The 20,481-nt window shown below is 36.6% G+C and overlaps 1 protein-coding gene across 1 annotated transcript; it reads left to right on the top strand.

Annotated features, from left to right (window-relative positions):
• The first annotated feature begins 841 nt into the window (after positions 1 to 841).
• Positions 842 to 19,724, top strand: fer1l6 (fer-1 like family member 6). The gene is made up of 42 exons (XM_056251675.1): positions 842 to 936; positions 1,961 to 2,040; positions 2,238 to 2,355; positions 2,446 to 2,500; positions 2,625 to 2,756; positions 2,847 to 2,909; positions 2,985 to 3,063; positions 3,199 to 3,355; positions 3,441 to 3,627; positions 4,337 to 4,529; positions 4,716 to 5,038; positions 5,164 to 5,272; positions 6,340 to 6,496; positions 6,598 to 6,718; positions 7,095 to 7,195; positions 7,912 to 8,002; positions 8,351 to 8,470; positions 8,824 to 8,976; positions 9,075 to 9,252; positions 9,361 to 9,485; positions 9,988 to 10,122; positions 10,272 to 10,418; positions 10,601 to 10,708; positions 11,322 to 11,483; positions 11,625 to 11,796; positions 12,193 to 12,317; positions 12,530 to 12,652; positions 12,751 to 12,796; positions 12,904 to 12,948; positions 13,957 to 14,033; positions 14,144 to 14,272; positions 15,199 to 15,339; positions 16,063 to 16,190; positions 16,289 to 16,459; positions 16,552 to 16,706; positions 16,790 to 16,932; positions 17,025 to 17,113; positions 17,211 to 17,309; positions 17,938 to 18,179; positions 18,359 to 18,516; positions 18,756 to 18,856; positions 19,154 to 19,724. The coding sequence occupies exons 1-42, from the start codon at positions 902 to 904 to the stop codon at positions 19,332 to 19,334; spliced, it is 5,454 nt and encodes a 1,817-aa protein (XP_056107650.1). The 5' UTR covers positions 842 to 901; the 3' UTR covers positions 19,335 to 19,724.
• The last annotated feature ends 757 nt before the right edge of the window (positions 19,725 to 20,481 follow it).

The raw sequence follows: 20,481 nt of genomic DNA on the forward strand, positions 1-20,481 counted from the left end.
CATGTATAACATTAGGATTTCATTTTTCATTTTTTCACCCCCAAGTTGTTCCAAACCTGTATGAGTTTCTTTCTTATGCTGAACACAGAGTTGTATAGTGTGGAAAACATATGGATAAAAAAATATATATATATATGTATATACATACATTTACATAGATATATACACACACACTACAGTATATATAATGGAAGTCAATGGGGCCCATCAACTGTTTGGTTACAGACATTCTTCAAAATATCTTCTTTTGTCTTCAGCAGAAGAAAGAAACTCATACAACTTGAGGGTTAAAGTAAATGATGACAATCTTTATTTTTGGATGAACTATCCTTTTCAAGTACTAACAATGCACAATTTTATGTTAATATATTTAACACTAACCAACGATTGATAAATCCTGTAAAATTATCTGATTTCAATTAGCTCATGATATGGATTAACTGATGTATAGAAGCTTACTGTAAAGTGGCAGCACCAAAGTACAGAAGGAGAAGCTCGACTGCCATGTGCCAAATGTTGTTTTATGGCTTCAGAGATATTTTCATTCTGATAAGGGAGAATGTTTGTGTGCGCACTTTTTTTTTTTTAGCTCTAATGCTATAGAGTTAAAATGTAAAACACTGCAAAACAACATTTATATCTTTATTTGCGAAGTGTTTGGTGTATTGACAATCATTTTATTCTGAAATTTAAAATGCTGTATATGGCCTCTATTGAGTTTCCTAAAAACACACATGCCACAGTCTTCCACCCTTGTTTGTAATGCAATAGTTCAGCAACAGAAAGTCAAACAGAGGGAGGAGGAGGAAATGCACTCACTGTCTCGCTGGATGGAGTGGGTTTCAGTCACAGTTTCTGAACTGGATTTTTTCCCTTGAATGAATGAATTCCTCCTGAAAGAATGGACCGAGACAAAGACAGCACTGCGCCTCATGGGTAAGCTCTCCTGGGAGCACTTTTCTTCAAAAAGGTGTTTTACTTGTTTATTGGTTCGCAATAATAAAAATGTAATTTTCAAAGCAGCTTCACAATAATAAACAGGAAAGTGATAGAATTAATGTAAACTTCATCAAATATGAGACAAGTTCAAATTCTGCTGTAAATCAGCTGTACAGCAAGATAATTTTAATTTGGTTCAGTGATGATTCTGTTAAGTTCAATAACCGTAAAGTTCATTCATTATGAAAAATGCAGCTCTACTGAAGATAATAGTGCCGTTATTCAGCTTGAGTCTGTTCAATGTTGATTCAGATTAGTTCAATAATAGTGTCAATGTTGCAAAATTAATCAGTTTTGGGGGGGAAATGGGTAACACTTTAGGGTCCAATTCTCACTATTAACTAGTTATGGTAGTATGGATATTTCTAGGATATTGGGTGTTTATTAATACTTATAAAGCACATATTAATGCCTTATTCTGGATGACTACATTCTACATCCTTTAATCCTACCCAATACCTAAACTTAACAGCTACCTTACTAACTATTAAGCAGTAATTATGAGTTTTGAGTTAATAGTTAGCTAATAGTGAGAACTGGACCCTAGACTAAAGTATGACCAAAAAATGATTCAGCTATATAAAGCAGAAGACAATAGTGCCATTATTCAGCTCATTTCGGTTGAGGTTTTATTCTTATCCAACAGTGAGAGAGCAGTTAAAGCAGTAATATTGCTGCATATGAAAAAAAACCTTGATGTCTAATAATTCAGCAGATGCTTCTATCCAAAACAACATATAAAATACTTACAAATTCAGAAGTAGGCCCAATGGTGACCGTTCCAGTTTCAACCGAAACCTTTCCAACCTTTCTATTCCTAGTCCCACTTCTTAACTTCTTGGGCTCATTATTATAAGGAAAATGTGTGAAAGAGAGGCAAAATATGGTCAAGGGATATACAGTGTGTGGAGACTGAGAGGCTTTATTTATAACGATCTGATATTCCCATGTGTTTTTGCAGCAAAAAGTTTGGAATAAAAGGGAAGAAGAAACACAGGAAAGGACACAAGGGTGTTGTAATTGCAAACAAAAGTGCTCTAGGTAAGGCCATGAAAGCAAACACGACGTTACACGGGTAAAGATGTAGAACATTTCGTGAGGATTAACTGCATGGTTTTGTTGACACAGAATTTAAATCCATTAATTCAGACATATGACAGCTGATCATGAGCGCTACAGAAGGTTTAAAATGCTTGTAAACCAATTCTGACTGAGCTGGTTTAATCTTTATATTTTAGAGGCAGAGTCTGAAACTAATCCTGGCGATCCAGAGGTGATAGACGTACCACAGCCTGAACTCCCTGAAGCGTCCACCTCGACACACGCTTCCTTCAGACAGATTGCTAATACTAAGAGGCAATACTTGTTTTCCTCAGCGTAATGTGTTCTTTCTTGTAGTTTCTGTACCACATCTTCATCATTTCACTTTTTTTTTGTACGTAAAAGGTGTAAACCTGTGGTCAGGATCTTGGAAGCTGAAAGCAAACCACAACATTTCCAGGTATAATTCAATATAACTTGAGTATAAGTTGCCATTTGAACACAACCTCACTTGATTTGTTTTGAGATGCTAAAACTGTTACTTTATTGAAAGATTGGCAAAAATCTGTTGTGTTCTTCCTAAGATCTCCATCAATATAACAGAGGCTAGGCAGCTGGTCGGGGATAATATAGATCCTAGTGTTGTGATTGAAATTGGAGATGAGAAAAAGCAATCATCTGTGAAAGAAGGAACCAATGCTCCCTTTTACAATGAGGTGATCATACGGTCTTCAACTGCTGGACACTCTGAAATAATGGTATTAATGGCAAGAATTTAACAACTATGTTCATCTCATGCCCAACAGTATTTTGTGTTTGACTTCTTTTGCAATCAAGACATCTTTTTTGACAAAGTCATCAAACTATCAGTAAGTACATAATGTAAACAAAATGATTTCTTGACACGACCTGGCAGAGCTCACATTAGTGTACTTCTCCCAAAGGTTATGCACTCAAAGATCATGAAGAGTTACTGTGTGGGAATATTCAAGATTGATGTCGGGACGGTTTACTCCCAACCTGGTAAATGCCTGGTTTGCAGTTTGTCGCACCTTTTCTTTAACTAGAGATAATGAAGTAGTTTGTGAATCTGGTCTCAGATTTGGAATATTGGTTATTCTGCTTGTAAAACAATAAATCTTGCCCTTGCTGTGCCAGGCCATCAGTTCATCAATAAGTGGGCCATGCTCACAGACCCCGCTGACATCCGCACAGGGGTGAAAGGACACTTGAAGTGTGATATCAGCGTGTCAGGAAAGGGAGATGTTTCACTACCGTCCCAGAAGTTCAGTGATGCAGAGGAACAGATAGACAAGTAAGATCTCAGTTTTTTTGATGGTATAATAAAGACTGGATGTTGAATGTATCTCATGATGTTGAAAACGTTTGTCCTCTCCCAGACACCTCCTGATTCCTGAAGGCTTGAGCCCTGAACGGCCATGGGCTCGGTTTTACGTGATAGTGTACCGAGCAGAAGGTCTTCCCAGAATAAACTCCAGTATTATGGCCAATGTGACCAAAGCCTTTGTTGGAGACACGACAGCCCTCATAGATCCTTACGTAGAGGTGTCATTCTTCGGTCAAGTTGTAAGCTCACAATCCAGTGCTTACTACAAAACACACACACACTTACCAAACATTTTATAACTTTAGTTTTTATGATTTTAGCCATTTTATGTGTTGTTGTCATTTTTATTAGTTTATTAGTTTTATTCATTTTTAAATATTTCTATGTAGCTTAATTTTTTTTTAAATTTTAGTCCTTTAATTTAAACATTTATTTTAGTTAGTTGCCAAGACAAAATTTCTAACTCTCGGTTGTTTGTTTTGTTTTTTTCATTATTATTTATAGGATTTTTGTCTTATTTCAGCTTTATTTTATTATTATTGAAAACCATTTTAAATGGTTATAGTTAACAAAAATTACACTGCCCTCATGTCGTTAGTTACAACACCAAATGAGGAATCGTTCTGTATTTCTTTCCATACAACAAGCAGGTCAAAACATCCTTGTTGTGTTCTGTCTTCCGGTTTGTATTTCCACAGCATGAAGGTAAACTTATGGATTAATGAATTAACTGCTCGTTTTAAAATATTCTCGGTCTTCTGACATTTGTTATGACATCCGCTTCTAACATTACAATTCTCATGATAACTTTCGTTAACTCTAGGATAAGTAAATCCACTTCACAGGCTAATTAAAGATAGAATAAAGATTTCCGCGCATAAAGTCTATAGCAAGAGCTGTGACTTCCAAAATGTCTTTCTGAAACTCTTTTTCTTTCATGATTGAAAGGGCAGGACGTCTACTCAGAAGAGCACAGCAGAACCAGTATGGAACGAGCAAGTGGTGTTTAAGGAGATGTTTCCTCCACTGTGTCAAAGACTGAAAATCCGGGTTCTGGATGAGGGAAGCATGAACGATGTGGCTATTGGGACTCATTACATCGATCTGCACACCATCTCAAACGACAATGATGGAGACAATGGTTCGCCGTTTCATTACATTGTCAAAAAAGTAGTAGTTTTGATTGATTTTGAATTGAAATGTTTGGACACCTTGGTCATATTTAAAAATGTCTGAATATTATTGTATTAGAAAAACAATATACAAAATATCAAACCCAAATGATGGTAGTTACCATATTCTTTCATCATTCATTGCTCTTCTCAAGGTTTCCTGCCCACATTCGGACCGGCATGGATCAACCTTTACGGCTCACTTCGTAATTCCACACTGGTGGACGACAGCCAGGAGCTGAACGAGGGTGTTGGAGAGGGGGTGTCCTACAGAGGCAGGGTTTACATAGAACTCGGTGTGGAGATCCTGTCTGGAGGTGCTGAATCTAAATCCATGCTTTCAAGGATCAGTCTGAAAGATACCAAGGGAGGGAAAGCAGTGGCGAAAGATCCCAAAACTGGGACAGGACCTGGAGGTGATGAGGAGAAGTCCAAAACTATAGGACCTGAGGTGATGCCAGTGGAGCCCATACAGAAGGTGTTTGCAGCGGTCACTCTCCTTTTTACTCCATTCTTTAATCTGTCAGTTTTTTTCCATCCTTTGTACATACATTTCCATTTCCATATTGAAGCTGCCCAAGTCATTGTTTAACTTGCATTTAGATAAATGATGTAGACATGGAAACCTTCCTGCTCTTTGGCTGTGTGTTCGAGGCTTCCATGATTGACAGAAGAATCGGCGATAGACCTATCACCCTTGAGTTCACCATTGGTAAACATGACAGGATTTATACATTCAACAACATAAATGCCACCTTCCACAAATCGGTTCAAAATAGGGTCTGAAACTCTTTAACTGTTTAATTTTTTTCTGGTCATGGTAGTTTGCTTAATCTTCAGAATCTTTTTCGTTCATTCAGTTTTTCATTAAATAACTTTGGTAACAGGGTTAAACAGTTGAGCTTGTTGGATACATCTCTTTTTAAGTGTCATTTGTAAGTCATGTCGTAACATAGTTGCACACAATATGTGGGGTACTTGTTTATAAATTACTTAAAAATAAAAAAATGAATGTACTCCGTGTTTGGTAAGTTACTCTAAAAAAGGAATTACAACCTCAACTGTGAAATTATATTACTGTCCTAATTACTCTCTCTAAAAAGTATTGCATTGCTTATTACTAATTACTTTCTAAATCACATATCAACCTCGACCACTTGAACAATACAATGATAGACATGAAACTGTTTTAATTATTTTAAAAAAGTATATTAAAATGCAAAAACAATTTCTTGAACTGACCACACTTTTTAAAGGGAGAAGGTTACATTAAAAACACATTTTAACAGACATATATAAATTGCTTTATAAAGAATAGTCTATACAATATTGAATGCCATTACTTTAGAAGGAACTCAAAAAAATGCAGAAAAGTTAAGAGTAATCCCTTACTTTCATTTTCAAGGGAAAAGTAATTAAATTACAGCAATTAATTACTTGGTAATACATTACACCCAACACTGAATATACTAACTGTCATTTGAATAGATTGTCAAAATGATGATATTGTTATATGATTTTAGGAGTGGGGGTATGAATAACTAGGTACTAGCCCTGAACCTACACTTAAACCTAACCTTAACCTGTGTAGTTACCTTAAATTACCAGTATTTTCCTAGATAAGTACATGCAAGTATACATACTGTAAAATAAAGTGCAACCAAAACATTTAATATTTTAAGAATGAATGATAGATGTCATTATTACATAACACCTGAAGAACTAGCAACAATATGATGGTATAATATGACCCCTTTAAATGTGTACTTGTTTATTCAGGTAACTTTGGGAACTTCATTGACGGCGCTGCACCTCATCCTTCAAAGAAAAGGCTTGAAGATGTGTCAGTTACCACTCCTCTTCTGGACACCACAGCAACAATGACGTGCAAATCCACTACAACACCAGAGAGACCTCTTTTCGGAGATGCTCAGAGGTGCTCAGATCGAACAACACTAACAAGTTTATACCTTCATTAAATAATGGGAAATACTTTATTCATGAGCGAAACTGGACCCATAATGTTGTTTTGTGCAGGCACTACATGCACTTGCCCATCACAGCGCAAAAGCCCTGTGTGTATGTTTATAGCAGCTGGGAGGATCGAGCTTACCGACTCCATCATGCCAACATGCTGGACACTATTGCCTTGATGTTTGTATGTGAGCCTTATTACATTGCCGTGTTATTAGTTTGTAGTTCATGTGGTTATTTTCAATTAAAGGGATAGTTCAGCGAATTTACTCACCCTCATATTGTTCCAAACCTGTATGAATTTCTTTCTTCTGTTGGACACGAAAGAAGATATTTTAAAGGATGTTGTTAACCAGACAGTTGCGTCGACGGTAGCCCCCCCCCCCTACTATGGAAGTCATTGGCTACCATCAACTGTTTGATTAACAACATTCTTCAAAATATCTTCTTTCGTGTTCAACAGAAAAAAGAAACTAATACAGGTTTAGAACGACTTAACGACGACTTAAAGGTTATTCATATTTGTTTTTTGGGTTACCTATCCCTTTAATGTTTGTCAGGAGGAGGGCATCTCTAAGGTGGCAGAATTGGATAAAATGTTGTCTCCAGAGGCGTGGACTCTCATGCACCATGTTCTTCGGGAATTTAGAAGAGATGCCAGGTAGGTCTAAAGATTGAACAAAAGCAGAACCCATATTCCACTCTTTACAATTAGTAGGGTTCAAAGGGTTTAAATTTAGTAGGCTATTATTATAAGTATTTTCCCCTGAGGTCCCGTTAAAATAGGCCTATTCAAGTGTTCCAGTTTTGGACCTTAAGACATGACAGGGTGAACTAAGTTTTCGAACACCCAATAGGTGTCACTGTTGTATCAATTTAGGAAGTTCTGCGTTCAGAAAGTTACAATGATTTCATAGTTCAACAGAGTGCTTTTTACAAGATAACAAAAACAATATTGTTTATGAGACTTGATAGTTCAAGAAAATGATAGTTCACCCAAAAATGTTAATTCTGTCATTATCATTTACATTTACCATTATCATCTCGTGTCGTTCCGAACCTTTATAACTTTTTGTTATGTGGTCCAATTCTTTTCTTTTTTGGTCCATACAATGTTAGTGAAAGTCAATGGGGTCCAAAACAACATTAAACCACATTGACTTTCATTGAATGGACAAAAACATTTTTTTTTTTTTTGTGGTCCACTGAAGAAAAAGTCATTCAGTTTTGGAAAAACATTAGGTTAAGTAGATTAATTTTTGGGTGAACTATCCCTTAATGCTTCGTTTCTTCCTTCCTAATGTCCGCTCATTAATAAAATTCTACAACTGTATCCCAATTATGTTTATGCTGGATGTAACGGTATGTTTATTACAGGGAGTTTATTGCATTTGCTGAAAAGAAGGTGAAGGGAAGCAACTTGACCGTACTGGATAAAAAGAGGCTCACCCTGTGCAAACAGGAGCTGGTGGGTGTCTTTTATGCATGCTCTCATAAACTCTATTTGTAAAATCTTCAGAAGAGCTCTCTGTCTTTTATTAGTCCTTTATGACTTTGAATTATTGTGCTTTTCCTCTATCTAGTCCTTATTTAGTCCTCATAACGCATTTATTTCAACACCAAAATGTAATAAAAAAATGTATTTGTAAGTGAAATTTAAATTTGTCTACAAAACCAATGTCAAGCATTTAGGTAGATTAAAATTAAAAAGATTTTTAAGATCACTAGAGCATAAATTCTGTCAAGTGTATATAAATGTATGGCTGGTAGTGTATGTATATTTGACTAATCTTTGGTTTTATTTGCTCCTCTTCAGGAGAGTATGACTGAAGTAGCAGGAGGACTCCTTGAGCCCAAGAGGAGATCTTTGACTGTAAAAGAGATGCTGCTGGAAGCCCAGAAAATTAAAAAGAAACTGAGATTTCTGGTGGAAGAGGTTGTTATTTTGTCTTTGTTATATACAAATCATTGAACTCTCATATTGTCATACAAATCATTGAACTCTCATATGTATAATTTAAGGTTACACTTAATTTTAAGGTGACATAGATAGTACTTATTTAAGAAAGTATAATTAACTGAGTAATATTAATTAACTTCATGTACTTACTGTAGATTTACAGTTAGGGTTTGGTTTAGAGTTAATTACTTGTAATTATCCATAATTTACTGTTATTACTATTGTAAGTACATGTAGAAACCTGTTACTTCGTCACCTTAAAATAAAGTGTTACCTAATGTAAGTCTATATCATTACTAATATTCCTCTTCATCTCACGCCTGTCTCAGCCTCAACACACTTTACCAGATGTGTTTGTGTGTCTGGTCAGTAATAACAAGCGTCTGGCGTATGCCAGAATCCCTGCTCGTCACCTGCTCTTCTCTGAAAGCCCAGATCAGAGAGGCCGAAACTGTGGGAAGATCAAGACCCTGTTCCTCAAGGTCTGAACTCTGATATATCAAATGCTAAGCTCTGGCTTTAACTTCTAACTTTTAAAATGAAACATTCATTACATATTCATACAAAATGTGTCGTTCAGCCTCCAGGGAAGCGTGGACCGGGGTGGACCGTCCAAGCTAAACTTGATGTGTACTTATGGCTGGGAACTTGCAGAGATTCATCCCACATGTTGAACAATCTCCCATCAGGCTTTGAGCTGGGAGGCATCTCATCTGAGGAGAGGACTGGCCATCCTCCTGAGCATTTACTGTACACAGGCAAGATTGCTCAGCCCTCTAATGTTGCTAGAAAGAGTTATTTTTCTCTGTAAGACACTGATTGACATGTTGTCTTGCTGTTTGGCCCTGTTTGTTGTTGGTATACAGAGAAGCACATGTTCCAGCTGAGGGCTCATATGTACCAGGCTCGTGGTCTCATCGCAGCAGACAACACTGGCCTCTCAGACCCCTTTGCCTGGGTGTCTTTTCTGTCCAATAGCCAAAGCACTGGTGTAAGCATGAGTTTATGTGATGACATTCCAGACACAAAATTTATAATGATGCTGTTGACTGCACCACTATAATATAGATAAAATGATTTCCGAAGGATCATGTGACACATTGTTTTTTAAAGTATATTCAAATAGAAAACCATTATTTTAAATGAATATTATTATAATTATATGAAATATTATTTTTAAAAAAAATCTGTATTTTTGATCAAATAAATGCAAGCTTGATGAGCATAAGATGCTTTATTTTAAGAGACTTGCATTAAAAATAGTAATGTTTTCAAACTTTTGACCGGTACTGTGGGCGTGTGTGTGTATAATATATACATATATATATAGTATATATACATTTTAGAAAATGTATAGAAACGTGAGAGCTCCTATTTTACGAATACTCCTTTTTATTCTGGATCATTTGTCACAAAAGATAAAATTGCCACAATGCAAATAACCTTATAATGTGAGAAAGTTATTCATATTTGTTTAAATTGCAATTTTTCAGATCATCAAGCAAACATTGACTCCCACGTGGAATCAGCTGATCCTGATAAATAACGTGTCTTTGTATGGAGGTCTTCACGAAATAGTCCAGGAGCCACCGCTAGTTGTGATTGAAGTGTATGATGATGATGCAGTGGTAAGGAAAGCACATTCACCAAAGTAAACGGACCACAAATATAGTACTTCTCTAATGGTTCTGTAATTGAATTAAGCTTGTTATGCAGCATTATTTCTCAATCTGTCTTAAATGCTGTGACCTGAGGCACAATGGTTTGCTCTCTCCAGGGTATAGAATACCTGGGGTCGACAGTGGCTGTTCCTGTAGTCAAACTCTCAGAGGAGCGATACGTCCCTCCTCAGCTGCAGTACAGTCCATTGTTCTGTGGCGGCCTGTCAGGAGGAGACATACTGGGAGCCTTTGAACTCATTCAGGTCCAGTCTTAAAACCGCAACACATGACAGTTATATGCATTTACAGATTTCAGGTTGAATCAGTTATTTATGACTATTATTACTACTACAACTACTACTAATATTAATAATGAGTTATGTATTTTCAACTAATGCTGAAACTTATATTGTGTCTGCTGTTTGTCTTACCCATGATGCTGTAGATCTCAAAGTCAGGAGAACACACTCTCCCTGATTTAGATGAGCCAGATGGAGGGGTTATCCCTGTACCTTCATACATTCGGCCTGTTCTTTGCAAGTACAGAATTGAGGTGCACAATCTATAACTATATGTAAAGTACAAAAAAAGCAAAACACTTCATGACCATTCTTATGAAAGCACGTTGCATTGTTCTTTAGTTTAGCTGACCGTAGTAAAAATGCATAGATTTCAAGCAGTGAATTACTTTAAACATATTACTTTTTTGTATTTTTCATATTTATTTTTGGAGCCATTTTATTCCAAACATCTGTCATGCGTCAACTTGTGACATCTACTTCTGAAACCTTTTTTTAGTCAGAGCTTTTTCTGCTGGTGTCTAACCACTATATCTCGACTCAACTACCATTTCCCAAAAGTGTTGTGAATTCGTTTTAGCTTTATAGGCATCTTTTAAAAGCCTCTCATCTGAACTGTGTTTTCACCCATTGGCAAAACTGCATGGTAATAGTTGGAAATAGTCCTGTTGTCTATATACCAGGTCTCACTTTTATAAGGTGTCACACTTGTTTTTGACATTTTAATCTGTAATGTGTATTTTGGCAAGTCTAACATGGATCTACCATTTCAAGTAAATTAATGTAGCTTTTTCAGTGTACACTATTAGTGTTTTGTCTGTACTTTGAATACAAGTGTTGTTGAGTTTGCATTTATGTGCACTGCAGGTTTTGTTCTGGGGCCTCAGAGAACTGAAAAAAGTTCAGCTCTTATCTGTCGATCGGCCCCAAGTTTTTATCAAGTGTGCAGGGGCAGGCCTCAACTCCTCAGTGATACAGAGTTACAAGAAAAACCCGAACTTCGCAATGCTCGTGGATGCCTTTGATGTGGTAAGTCGACTGCTACAACAACAGGTTCTTCGTTTAATGTTGACACGTATGGTGTCGTCCCTTATCGCTATGCTCATGTGATCCATCGCTTGATGTTCTGCTGATCTCAGCATGTCTCTGGCCGCTATTGTTTGTCTGTAGGAGCTTCCTGAAGATGAACACCTCCTCCCTCCTCTTACCATCACCGTGGTGGACTGGAGGGCCTTTGGACGGAGCACACTTGTGGGTAGTCATATGATCAACAACTTGGCATTATTCAAACACATCCCTTTACCGATCCAACAGCCCCAACAGGAGGCCAGAAACATAGCAGGTAATGCACGTCCCAGTTACAGTCACAATAACAGTCCTAATAAATGAAAAGTAAACAGAGACCACAACTCTACATTAATTTCTCAACATCAAATTTATTGAACAAAAAAATCTAACACAGTCCGTCTAACCTATACAACTAGTACCAAATGCTTAATGTCTTGGGAAAATATTATGATTCAGAGCCCACAATAACATATAGGCCTGTTTTACAGACAGGGCTTAGGCTTTAGTTCAAGCCTGGAGAATTTAGTTCCAACTCTGCTCAGACACATCTGTCTGTAGTTTTATTAAATCCCTAAACCTTGATGATAAAATGAATCTCAGTGAATCTGAGAAATGAATAATAGTGATTGCCTACATCTAATTAAAAGGATGGTTTGTTTTTCGCCTGTAGTGGCTCAGCTGTCTCTGCAGCAAAGTGTTGTGCCACCGCCAAACGTGGAGATCGCCATAGAAATAGAGCATGAGGAGATAATCCCCCCTCCCCCCAAAACTGAGCCAGACTTCCAGGACAAGCAGGTTTGTTTTTAGTTGGATAAACTAAACATTTTGAGAGAACCTCAGATTGTGAATATTATCACCTATATTGTCAAATATGTATCACACACGTCCAGCTTTTCCCTCCAGTTTAATCTATGCCCCTAATTTCTGAAAATACATATGTGAAAGTAGAAGCACATAAGCAAATGCACACACTACTAATGTTCTATAAAACACTTTGTCAATGCCAGGTGTCGAAGAAGAGCAAACGAAGATCTACTAAAAGGAAGAAACGCACCACGGCTGATGAGTCTGCTGATAACGTCATTGATTGGTGGTCGAAATACTATGCATCAATGCAGAAGATCCAACAGGTAAGCTTCTAAACATGTTTGTAAGCAGCAGATGGTTGTATTTGTCTTGCTTTTGTTTTTTGCTAACTAGTTGTTTTGTACCGCAACTTCTTTCTTAGGCAAAGCAAAAAGAAAACAATCCATTTCCACTGCTCTTTGAAAATAGTAAGTGACATCTGCGTTTATTCCAGAATCAGTCTTGTCCTCTAAAGCTGGAGCATGACATGTCTACATGATCGAGTCAAACATGCCCACATTATGATGTATTTCAGTAATTCCTCTGGAGAACATTATTTCCGAAGGATTGATCAATCTGGGTAAGAATGACTGGGAGACTGTCCATTGCTTGGCCCTCCTCCTCTGCTGCGGTCAACAGGATTGCAGAGTGTTTTGTTCCCAATGCAAATTGTGCATTAGCATAAAAATGTGAATGGAATTAAATTGTCCACATAGTCACTTAAAACTTCAGTTAATTCTGATCATACAACATTTTGCAATCCCACTGTGCCCAGATCTGCACCTCTATTTGGGGTTTTGTGCACAGACACTACCGTTCAAAAGTTTGGGGCCGTTTTTTTTTTTAAGTTTAGGAAAGAAGTCTCTTCTGCTCACTAGTTAACAATACAGTAAATTTTGTGAAATAGTATCATTTAAAATAACAGTTTTCTCTTTTCATATATTTAAAAATGTAATTTATTCCTATGATGGCAAAGCTGAATTTTCAGCATCATTGCTCCAGTCTTCAGTGTCACATGATCCTTTATATCATTCTAATATGCCGATTTTGTATTATTATCAATATTAACAACAGTTGTGCTGCTTAATATTTTTGTGGAAACCATGATACATTTAATTCAGGATTCTTTGATGAATAGAAAGTTTAAAAGAACAGCATTTATATGAGAAATATTTTTTTGTAACATAATAAATGTCTTTACTGTCACTTTTGATCAATTCAATGCTTCCTTGCTGAATAAAAGTATTAATTTCTCTTCTTTTAAAAAAAAATCTTGCTGACCCCAAACGTTTGAACGGTAGTGTATAACAGCTTACTAATTTTGCAGTGTATAAATACATTAAATGTGTAGTGCCTGGTGAGGGTTAGAATATATAAAAAAATCAATGTTTTATGTTTTTGACAGTACATTGGGAAGTTGTCAGTCGGTTGGTTTGTTTTGGTTGTGTAAGACACTTAAATTGCTCTTTGGTGGAAGTGATAAAAGCATATTTATTTGCTTCTTTAATCTACTTTTAATCTCTTAAAAAACGGTTTACCTCTAAAGACTGTGCAAGTTATTTTATGTTATTTTCTACGGTTTGTTTAGCATCAGGTCTTAAGGAAAAGAAAAAGGAGTTGAATTACAAGAGTGTGTTGGAACAGCCCAGGCTTGCATCATTACAGGTAAAATGCGTCATTATGTTTGGTTTGGTTTCCCTGCAAATACTGTCTATACATTACATTTGTATGTATTCATCAAACAGACGTGCAGCCTCACTTTTTAATCACTCTAGGTGTATGACAAAGAGCTGGAGGCGGAGTTTGGGCCTTTTGACGACTGGGTAAAAACCTTTGAACTCTATCGAGGAAAGGCCAATGAGGAGGACGGCTCTGCTGATGAGAGATTTGTCGGGAAGTTCAAGGTAAACCAGTTTTGCATGTAGGGCCATAACATACATGGAGGGTTTTTAAGATCCAGGGCCCGTATGTATAAAGCCACTCAGAGTAAAATTTTAGTCTTAAGTCTGTCAAAATTCTAAGAATTACATAATTTTACTCTTATTCCTCATAAATGTAAGATTAAGTGTGATTCATAAAGGTTCCTAAGTGTCAAGACTAGGTCCTAGCTCCTAAATTATTTAAGAGTGCTGGAGAGGTATCCTAACCTAGTTAGGAGTAACAAGATGGCAGCAGAGAGGAGGAGGCCACGCACTTTTCAACAAAAATATGATGTATTGGAGTTAAATGATGATGGAGTTGATCATCAAGGTATTCTTTTTGTAACTAACCTTTAAGAAATTTGATAGCAATGAAATGAAATGAAAGTAATAATTACATTTTTGGCGACTGGGGAAAATGCAGCAGTGCACCGGTGATGACTTGAGCTCATCATTCCACAGTAAGCAGGGTCTGAAATAGCACTATTGTGACACTGACCACACCAAACATACAGTAGTGGCCAAAAGTGATGTGCAGAGTTTTTAAAAATGAATGACCCTACAAGTTTGCTTGAACCATCAAATTATGGGGAAAATATTTTTATATTTATATTTTTTTTATATTTTAAAATATGAGGGAAGAACAAAACCCTAAACTTAGTGAAGGTATTTATCTCACAAAATTATTTCAAGTCACCTTTTACAATACAGTTTGTTTCAAAGCAGATTTACATTGATTACAGGAAAAGTTAGTTTAGGCTGTACATTAGCTAGAAGAAAAAAGAAAAAGTCCTACTTTTTACTGATAATTTTGACACTTAAGTCAAAGCTTAAGACTTAAGAGCATTTCTCAGAAGTTTTATACACACGTGCCCAGGTCACAGAATTCCCATCATTGATTGTGCCATCAGGGCAGGTTCTGTCTGTGCAAACTGCAAGAAACGGATGACGAGGAGGAGGATGGATATTTGGATTCTGGGCAGTTTAAAATAAACCAGGGTATTCCTCCCAACACTGCAGTAGAGGTCTTGATCCGCGTATACATAGTTGCAGTAAGTGTCTTTCATATTTTTTAATACAGGAATATTGATGCAAACTGACATACTTATTGGTTGATTTTTGGTAATTGTTACTCATTTCAATGGATTTAGTGTCACTAAAAAAAAAAAAAAAAAATGTAACAGCATGGATTTCCATGCTGGTTCACAGAGGATTTTGGTTATTTCTGGTCTGTTACTGGTTTGGTTAGTTGACCAGAACAACTTTTTTTAAGTAATTTATTTTTTTATTTTGGCAGGATGAATTAAATTGACCAAAAGTGACCGTAAAGACATTTATAATGTTAAAACATATTTTTATTGCAAATAAAACTTTCTATTCATCAAAAAATCCTGCAATTATTTTTTTTTTCAACATTGATAATAAGAAATGCTTCTTAAGCAGCTAATCAGCATATTAGGAAGATTTTTCTGAATGATCGTGTGACACTAAAGACTGGAGTATTGACTGCTGAAAATTCATCTTTACCATCATAGGAATGCATTAGTACTTCACAATGTTTTTACTATATTTTTAATCAAATAAATGCAGCCTTAGCAAGCACAAGGGAGTTCTTTCAAAAACATAAAAAAAATCTTACCAACCCCAAACTGTTGATTTGTGTTTGATTTATGAGCATCGGCAAATGTTGGTGAGCAGCTTTGCTGGTCTTAAGGGTGTTCAACAGGGGTGACCACCAGATTATACAGTCACTTGTCACTTTTATGCATGTTAAGGCCTTCAACCTGCACCCTGCGGATCCAGATGGCAAAGCAGACCCTTATATAGTGCTGAAACTTGGGAAAACTGAGATCAAAGACAGGGTCAATTACATCCCAAAGCAGCTCAACCCAGTGTTTGGAAGGTGAACAATCAGAATTTCAAAGTGAATTTCTCAATCATTGTATCAACTGCCTGTTTCATTGAGCCTCATTCTCTCTCAAATCTACCTCTCCTGCTCAGATCCTTTGAATTTCAAGCCACTTTCCCCAAGGAATCCCTGCTAACTATTCTCATCTATGACTATGACACTGTCGGTGGGGATGATTTGATTGGAGAAACACAGATCGATTTGGAGAACCGTTTTTACAGCAGGCATCGAGCTACCTGCGGTCTGCCTTCTGAATATGCCATGTGAGTATTGATATTGTAACATCCAGTTCTTCTCATCAAGTTAGTTTGATGCCCACTCTTGGTGTCAAAATTGATGATCTCATGTCACCCAGTGAGGGTTATAATGCATGGAGGGACAGCATCAAGCCAACAGACCTGTTGATTAAGCTTTGCAAAGAAAACAGACTGGACAACCCTCGCTTTTCTCCAGGCCACATTACCATAGGAAACAAAGTCTTCACAGGGAAAACGGTATTTGCTGATGAAGGTATGTCACTCTTTTGGTTTACGTCATGATGTTGATTGTTGATTAATGGCCAAAGGAGCAATGGGTTCGCTGCTGCTTCACAGATCAGATGGTGGAGTCGTACGAGCACTTGGCTCTAAAGGTGCTACACAGGTGGTCTGAGATGACCAGTGGGGCCTGTAAACTTGTCCCAGAGCATATTGAAACTCGCGCACTCTACCTTAAAGACAAACCAGGAATAGACCAGGTAATGTGTGTTTTTAGAGGTTTATGTAACCTTAATGCACTTTATAGAATGCATAAGGTGACATAATAATTGTCCATTTGCATGTTCCTCAGGGCCATCTGCAGATGTGGGTGGACATTTTTCCAATGGATATGCCTCATCCTGGCCCTCCTGTGGACATTTCCCCTCGCAAACCCAAAGGGTAAGCTGAAGATCCACAAAACCACCTTACCTTGGTTGTGCAGTAAAGTTAGTAGTGGTTTGTCCAATAATTTGTTTAAATTCTTTTTTTAATAAAGGTATGAACTGAGAATCATTATCTGGAACACTGAAGATGTAATACTAGAGGACACCAACTTCATAACAGGACAACAGTCAAGTGACATTTACGTCAAAGGGTAACATTAGTAGATCACAATCAACAGAAAATGTTTCGTTTTTTTATATATTGAAAACGTCTTCAAAAGTTTGGGGTCAGTCAGATTTTTTTGAAAGAAATTATTCTGCAGTGACTCATTAAATTGATCTAAAGTGACAGTGAAGACATTTACAATGTTACAAAAGATTTAAATAAATGGTGTTCTTTTGAACTTTCTATTCATCAAAGAATCCTAAAAATATCACGATTGCCGTAAAAATATCATCACATAAACATCACATCTGTTTTCAACATTGATAATAATAAGAAAGCTTTCTTGAGCAGCAAATCAGCATATTAGAATGATTTCTGAAGGATCATGTGACTGAAGAGAATTGCATCACAGGAATAAATTACATAAAATTGCTATTTTAAATTGTAATAATATTTCACAATATTACTTTTACTGTATCTCTGATCAAATAAATGCAGCCATGGTGAGCATAAAAGACTCAACTTTTTGAACTAGCATAGATACTGAACTGTTGCAGGTTAACTGTATATGTTTTCTAAAAATGCTTTCTAATATTCCTAATACATAACATTATGATTAAAGAATATTGTTCCTGCAACATCAAAATTCAGGGGAATTTCATGTTTCCCTTCAGGTGGTTAAAGGGTCTTGAAGATGACGGCCAGGAAACTGATGTCCATTACAATTCTCTGACCGGAGAAGGCAACTTCAACTGGCGCTTTGTGTTCCCCTTTAACTACCTGCCAGCTGAGAAAGTGGTGGTGGTACAAAAGCGAGAAAGCATCTACTCTCTGGACAAAACTGAACAGAAGATGCCTGCAGTCCTTGTTATGCAGGTGTGGGACTTTGAGAGGCTTTCTTCTGATGACTTCCTGGGTAAGAAATCTCTATCGCTTATCATCTTATTATATGCATTGCATCACATCCTCCCTAGAAGTGCTCTGTAGTCATTCCTGATGTGCTGTAGGAGCACTGCTAGCTTACAATAGCAGAAACCTTGGCTCAAAATATTTGATATTAATACTTGATGAAGGTCATTTTTGTGTTTTTCTCAGGCTCAGTGGAGTTGGACCTGCATGGGTTTCCACATGGAGCCAAATCAGCTAAAGCTTGTAAGATGGAAATGCTGACGGAAACCACAGAGAACATCTCTATCTTTCAGCAGAAACGCTCCAAAGGCTGGTGGCCCTTCATTAAAGCTGGCGAACTCACAGTGTGTGAATTGAATTATTTCAGTGAAAAAATGTGAATTAAACTCTTAGTCTGAAGCTCAATAGCTCCATTTTTGCAAGCATATGGACAATCGAAACTTTGACTAATGTATTTTTAATGCAATTACATGATGTATTTTGTTCTGTACAAAACAATAGTATGTTTGGTACTGTACATTTACACAAATATGATGTGACCTAGTAAAACTATTATAGTATTTAAACTGTTTTCTTTCCACAGGGAAAGGTAGAAGCGGAATTCCACCTGGTGACAGCTGAAGAGGCAGAGAAAAATCCAGTGGGCCGTGCACGCAAAGAGCCAGAGCCTCTAGAGAAACCAAAGTAATGTGACTAATACACTTAAGGGATAGTTCACCCCAAAATTAAAATTATGTCATTAATTACCCACCCTCATGTCATTCCAAACCCGAATTTTAAATTTAAATGTTCATTTCCCATTATTACTATAGGGTTGCCAATCAGTTAGTATATAGGCCTATATAATAAGAAAAAAAAAGTATAATTATACAAATATAAAAAATGAAATTATTTGTTTTGGGGTTGTGTGGGTAGTTCTACTGTATGCACTGTGTATATGTAAATTATTTGTAATTATTGAATTATCTCTCTTTTCTCTAGTCGCCCAGACACATCCTTCTCCTGGTTTATGAATCCTTTCAAGTGCTTCTTTCACCTGATCTGGGGGAACTACAAGAAATACATCATTGCTGGACTGGTGCTGTTGATCGTGACTTTGTTCCTGGTTCTCATCTTCTACACCCTACCAGGGGCGATCAGTAGTAAGATAGTCAATGGGTAATTAAACACCCATATAAAGTCATTGGACACAATGGAGCAGCACAAATGTAATTTGCATTGAACTCTTGAAGCACACATTTAAACATTTGCTCTGCAGGTAGATGATTACTCGGGAGCATAACTTGGTTGATTTTAGGAACAATCTTATATTATTTTAAGATCTTATATTTTATTTAATTATGCACCAACAATTGTAACATACACAACATTAAACATTTAATAATCTTTAAACAGCGTAACACTGAACATAGCACATGAAACCTGTAGAAAACATGTTTATTAATCTTGAATCACATCCTAGTGTATACAGTTGAACTATTCTACTGTAGAGCTTCAAAACTTGAGACATGATTATATAGTGACATTAAAAATGACAGTTATAACTAAAAAATTTACATTTGTGTCAATACAATTACATAAAACAAGCGAGAATAACCCAAATGAGTCTATGTAAAGTTGTGAGGGTTACAATAAAATTTATTTGTAGTCTTTGTGAAACACATTGTGTATTGCCTTATATTGATATCAGTGTGTTTTCTCTCAGCTGACTAAATTTCAAAGTCACTTCTCAGAATACTATGAATTAAATGTAATCTTTTCCGATAAAAAAACGAAGCTTTATAAAGTTCTTGTTCAAAGACAAGAATAAGTGTGAAATGTTAACGTAGTATTGTGGCTTTTGGTCCTGAGCTGCTGAATTATGGAAGCAACTGTCACAATGCCTTATTGCACGTTTTTTAGTAAGACACTGTGGTTAAAAAAAACCGTAAGATCGCTGTAAATGAATCGATACCAAACCTGATCCGGCTCTTGGTTTACAGTTTTCCCCATTACCTAGATAACTATATGTGTGAGCATTTTATCAGTAAAACCTTTTCCCACCAAAACATACCATTACATCAGCCACCAAAACAGAGACTCATTTCCCGACACTATAAACAGCACTCATCACTTTTTACACAAGTGTCTGTTAAACCACGTTAGTCTGCTCAAAATCAAACACACTAATCTGCTTATACAGCACATTTGCACCGTGTGCTCGTTTAGAAAACACTGTCATACAAAATTATCTGATCAACAACTGTCATAGTTATAGCCAACAATGCCATTTGCTGGAAAGATTTAGGCCACAATGATGAACATGGGTA

Source organism: Rhinichthys klamathensis, unplaced genomic scaffold (genome assembly GCF_029890125.1).
Source record: "Rhinichthys klamathensis goyatoka isolate OS25496 unplaced genomic scaffold, OSU_Roscu_1.1 h1tg000088l_1, whole genome shotgun sequence".
NCBI classification, from domain to species: domain Eukaryota; kingdom Metazoa; phylum Chordata; class Actinopteri; order Cypriniformes; family Leuciscidae; genus Rhinichthys; species Rhinichthys klamathensis.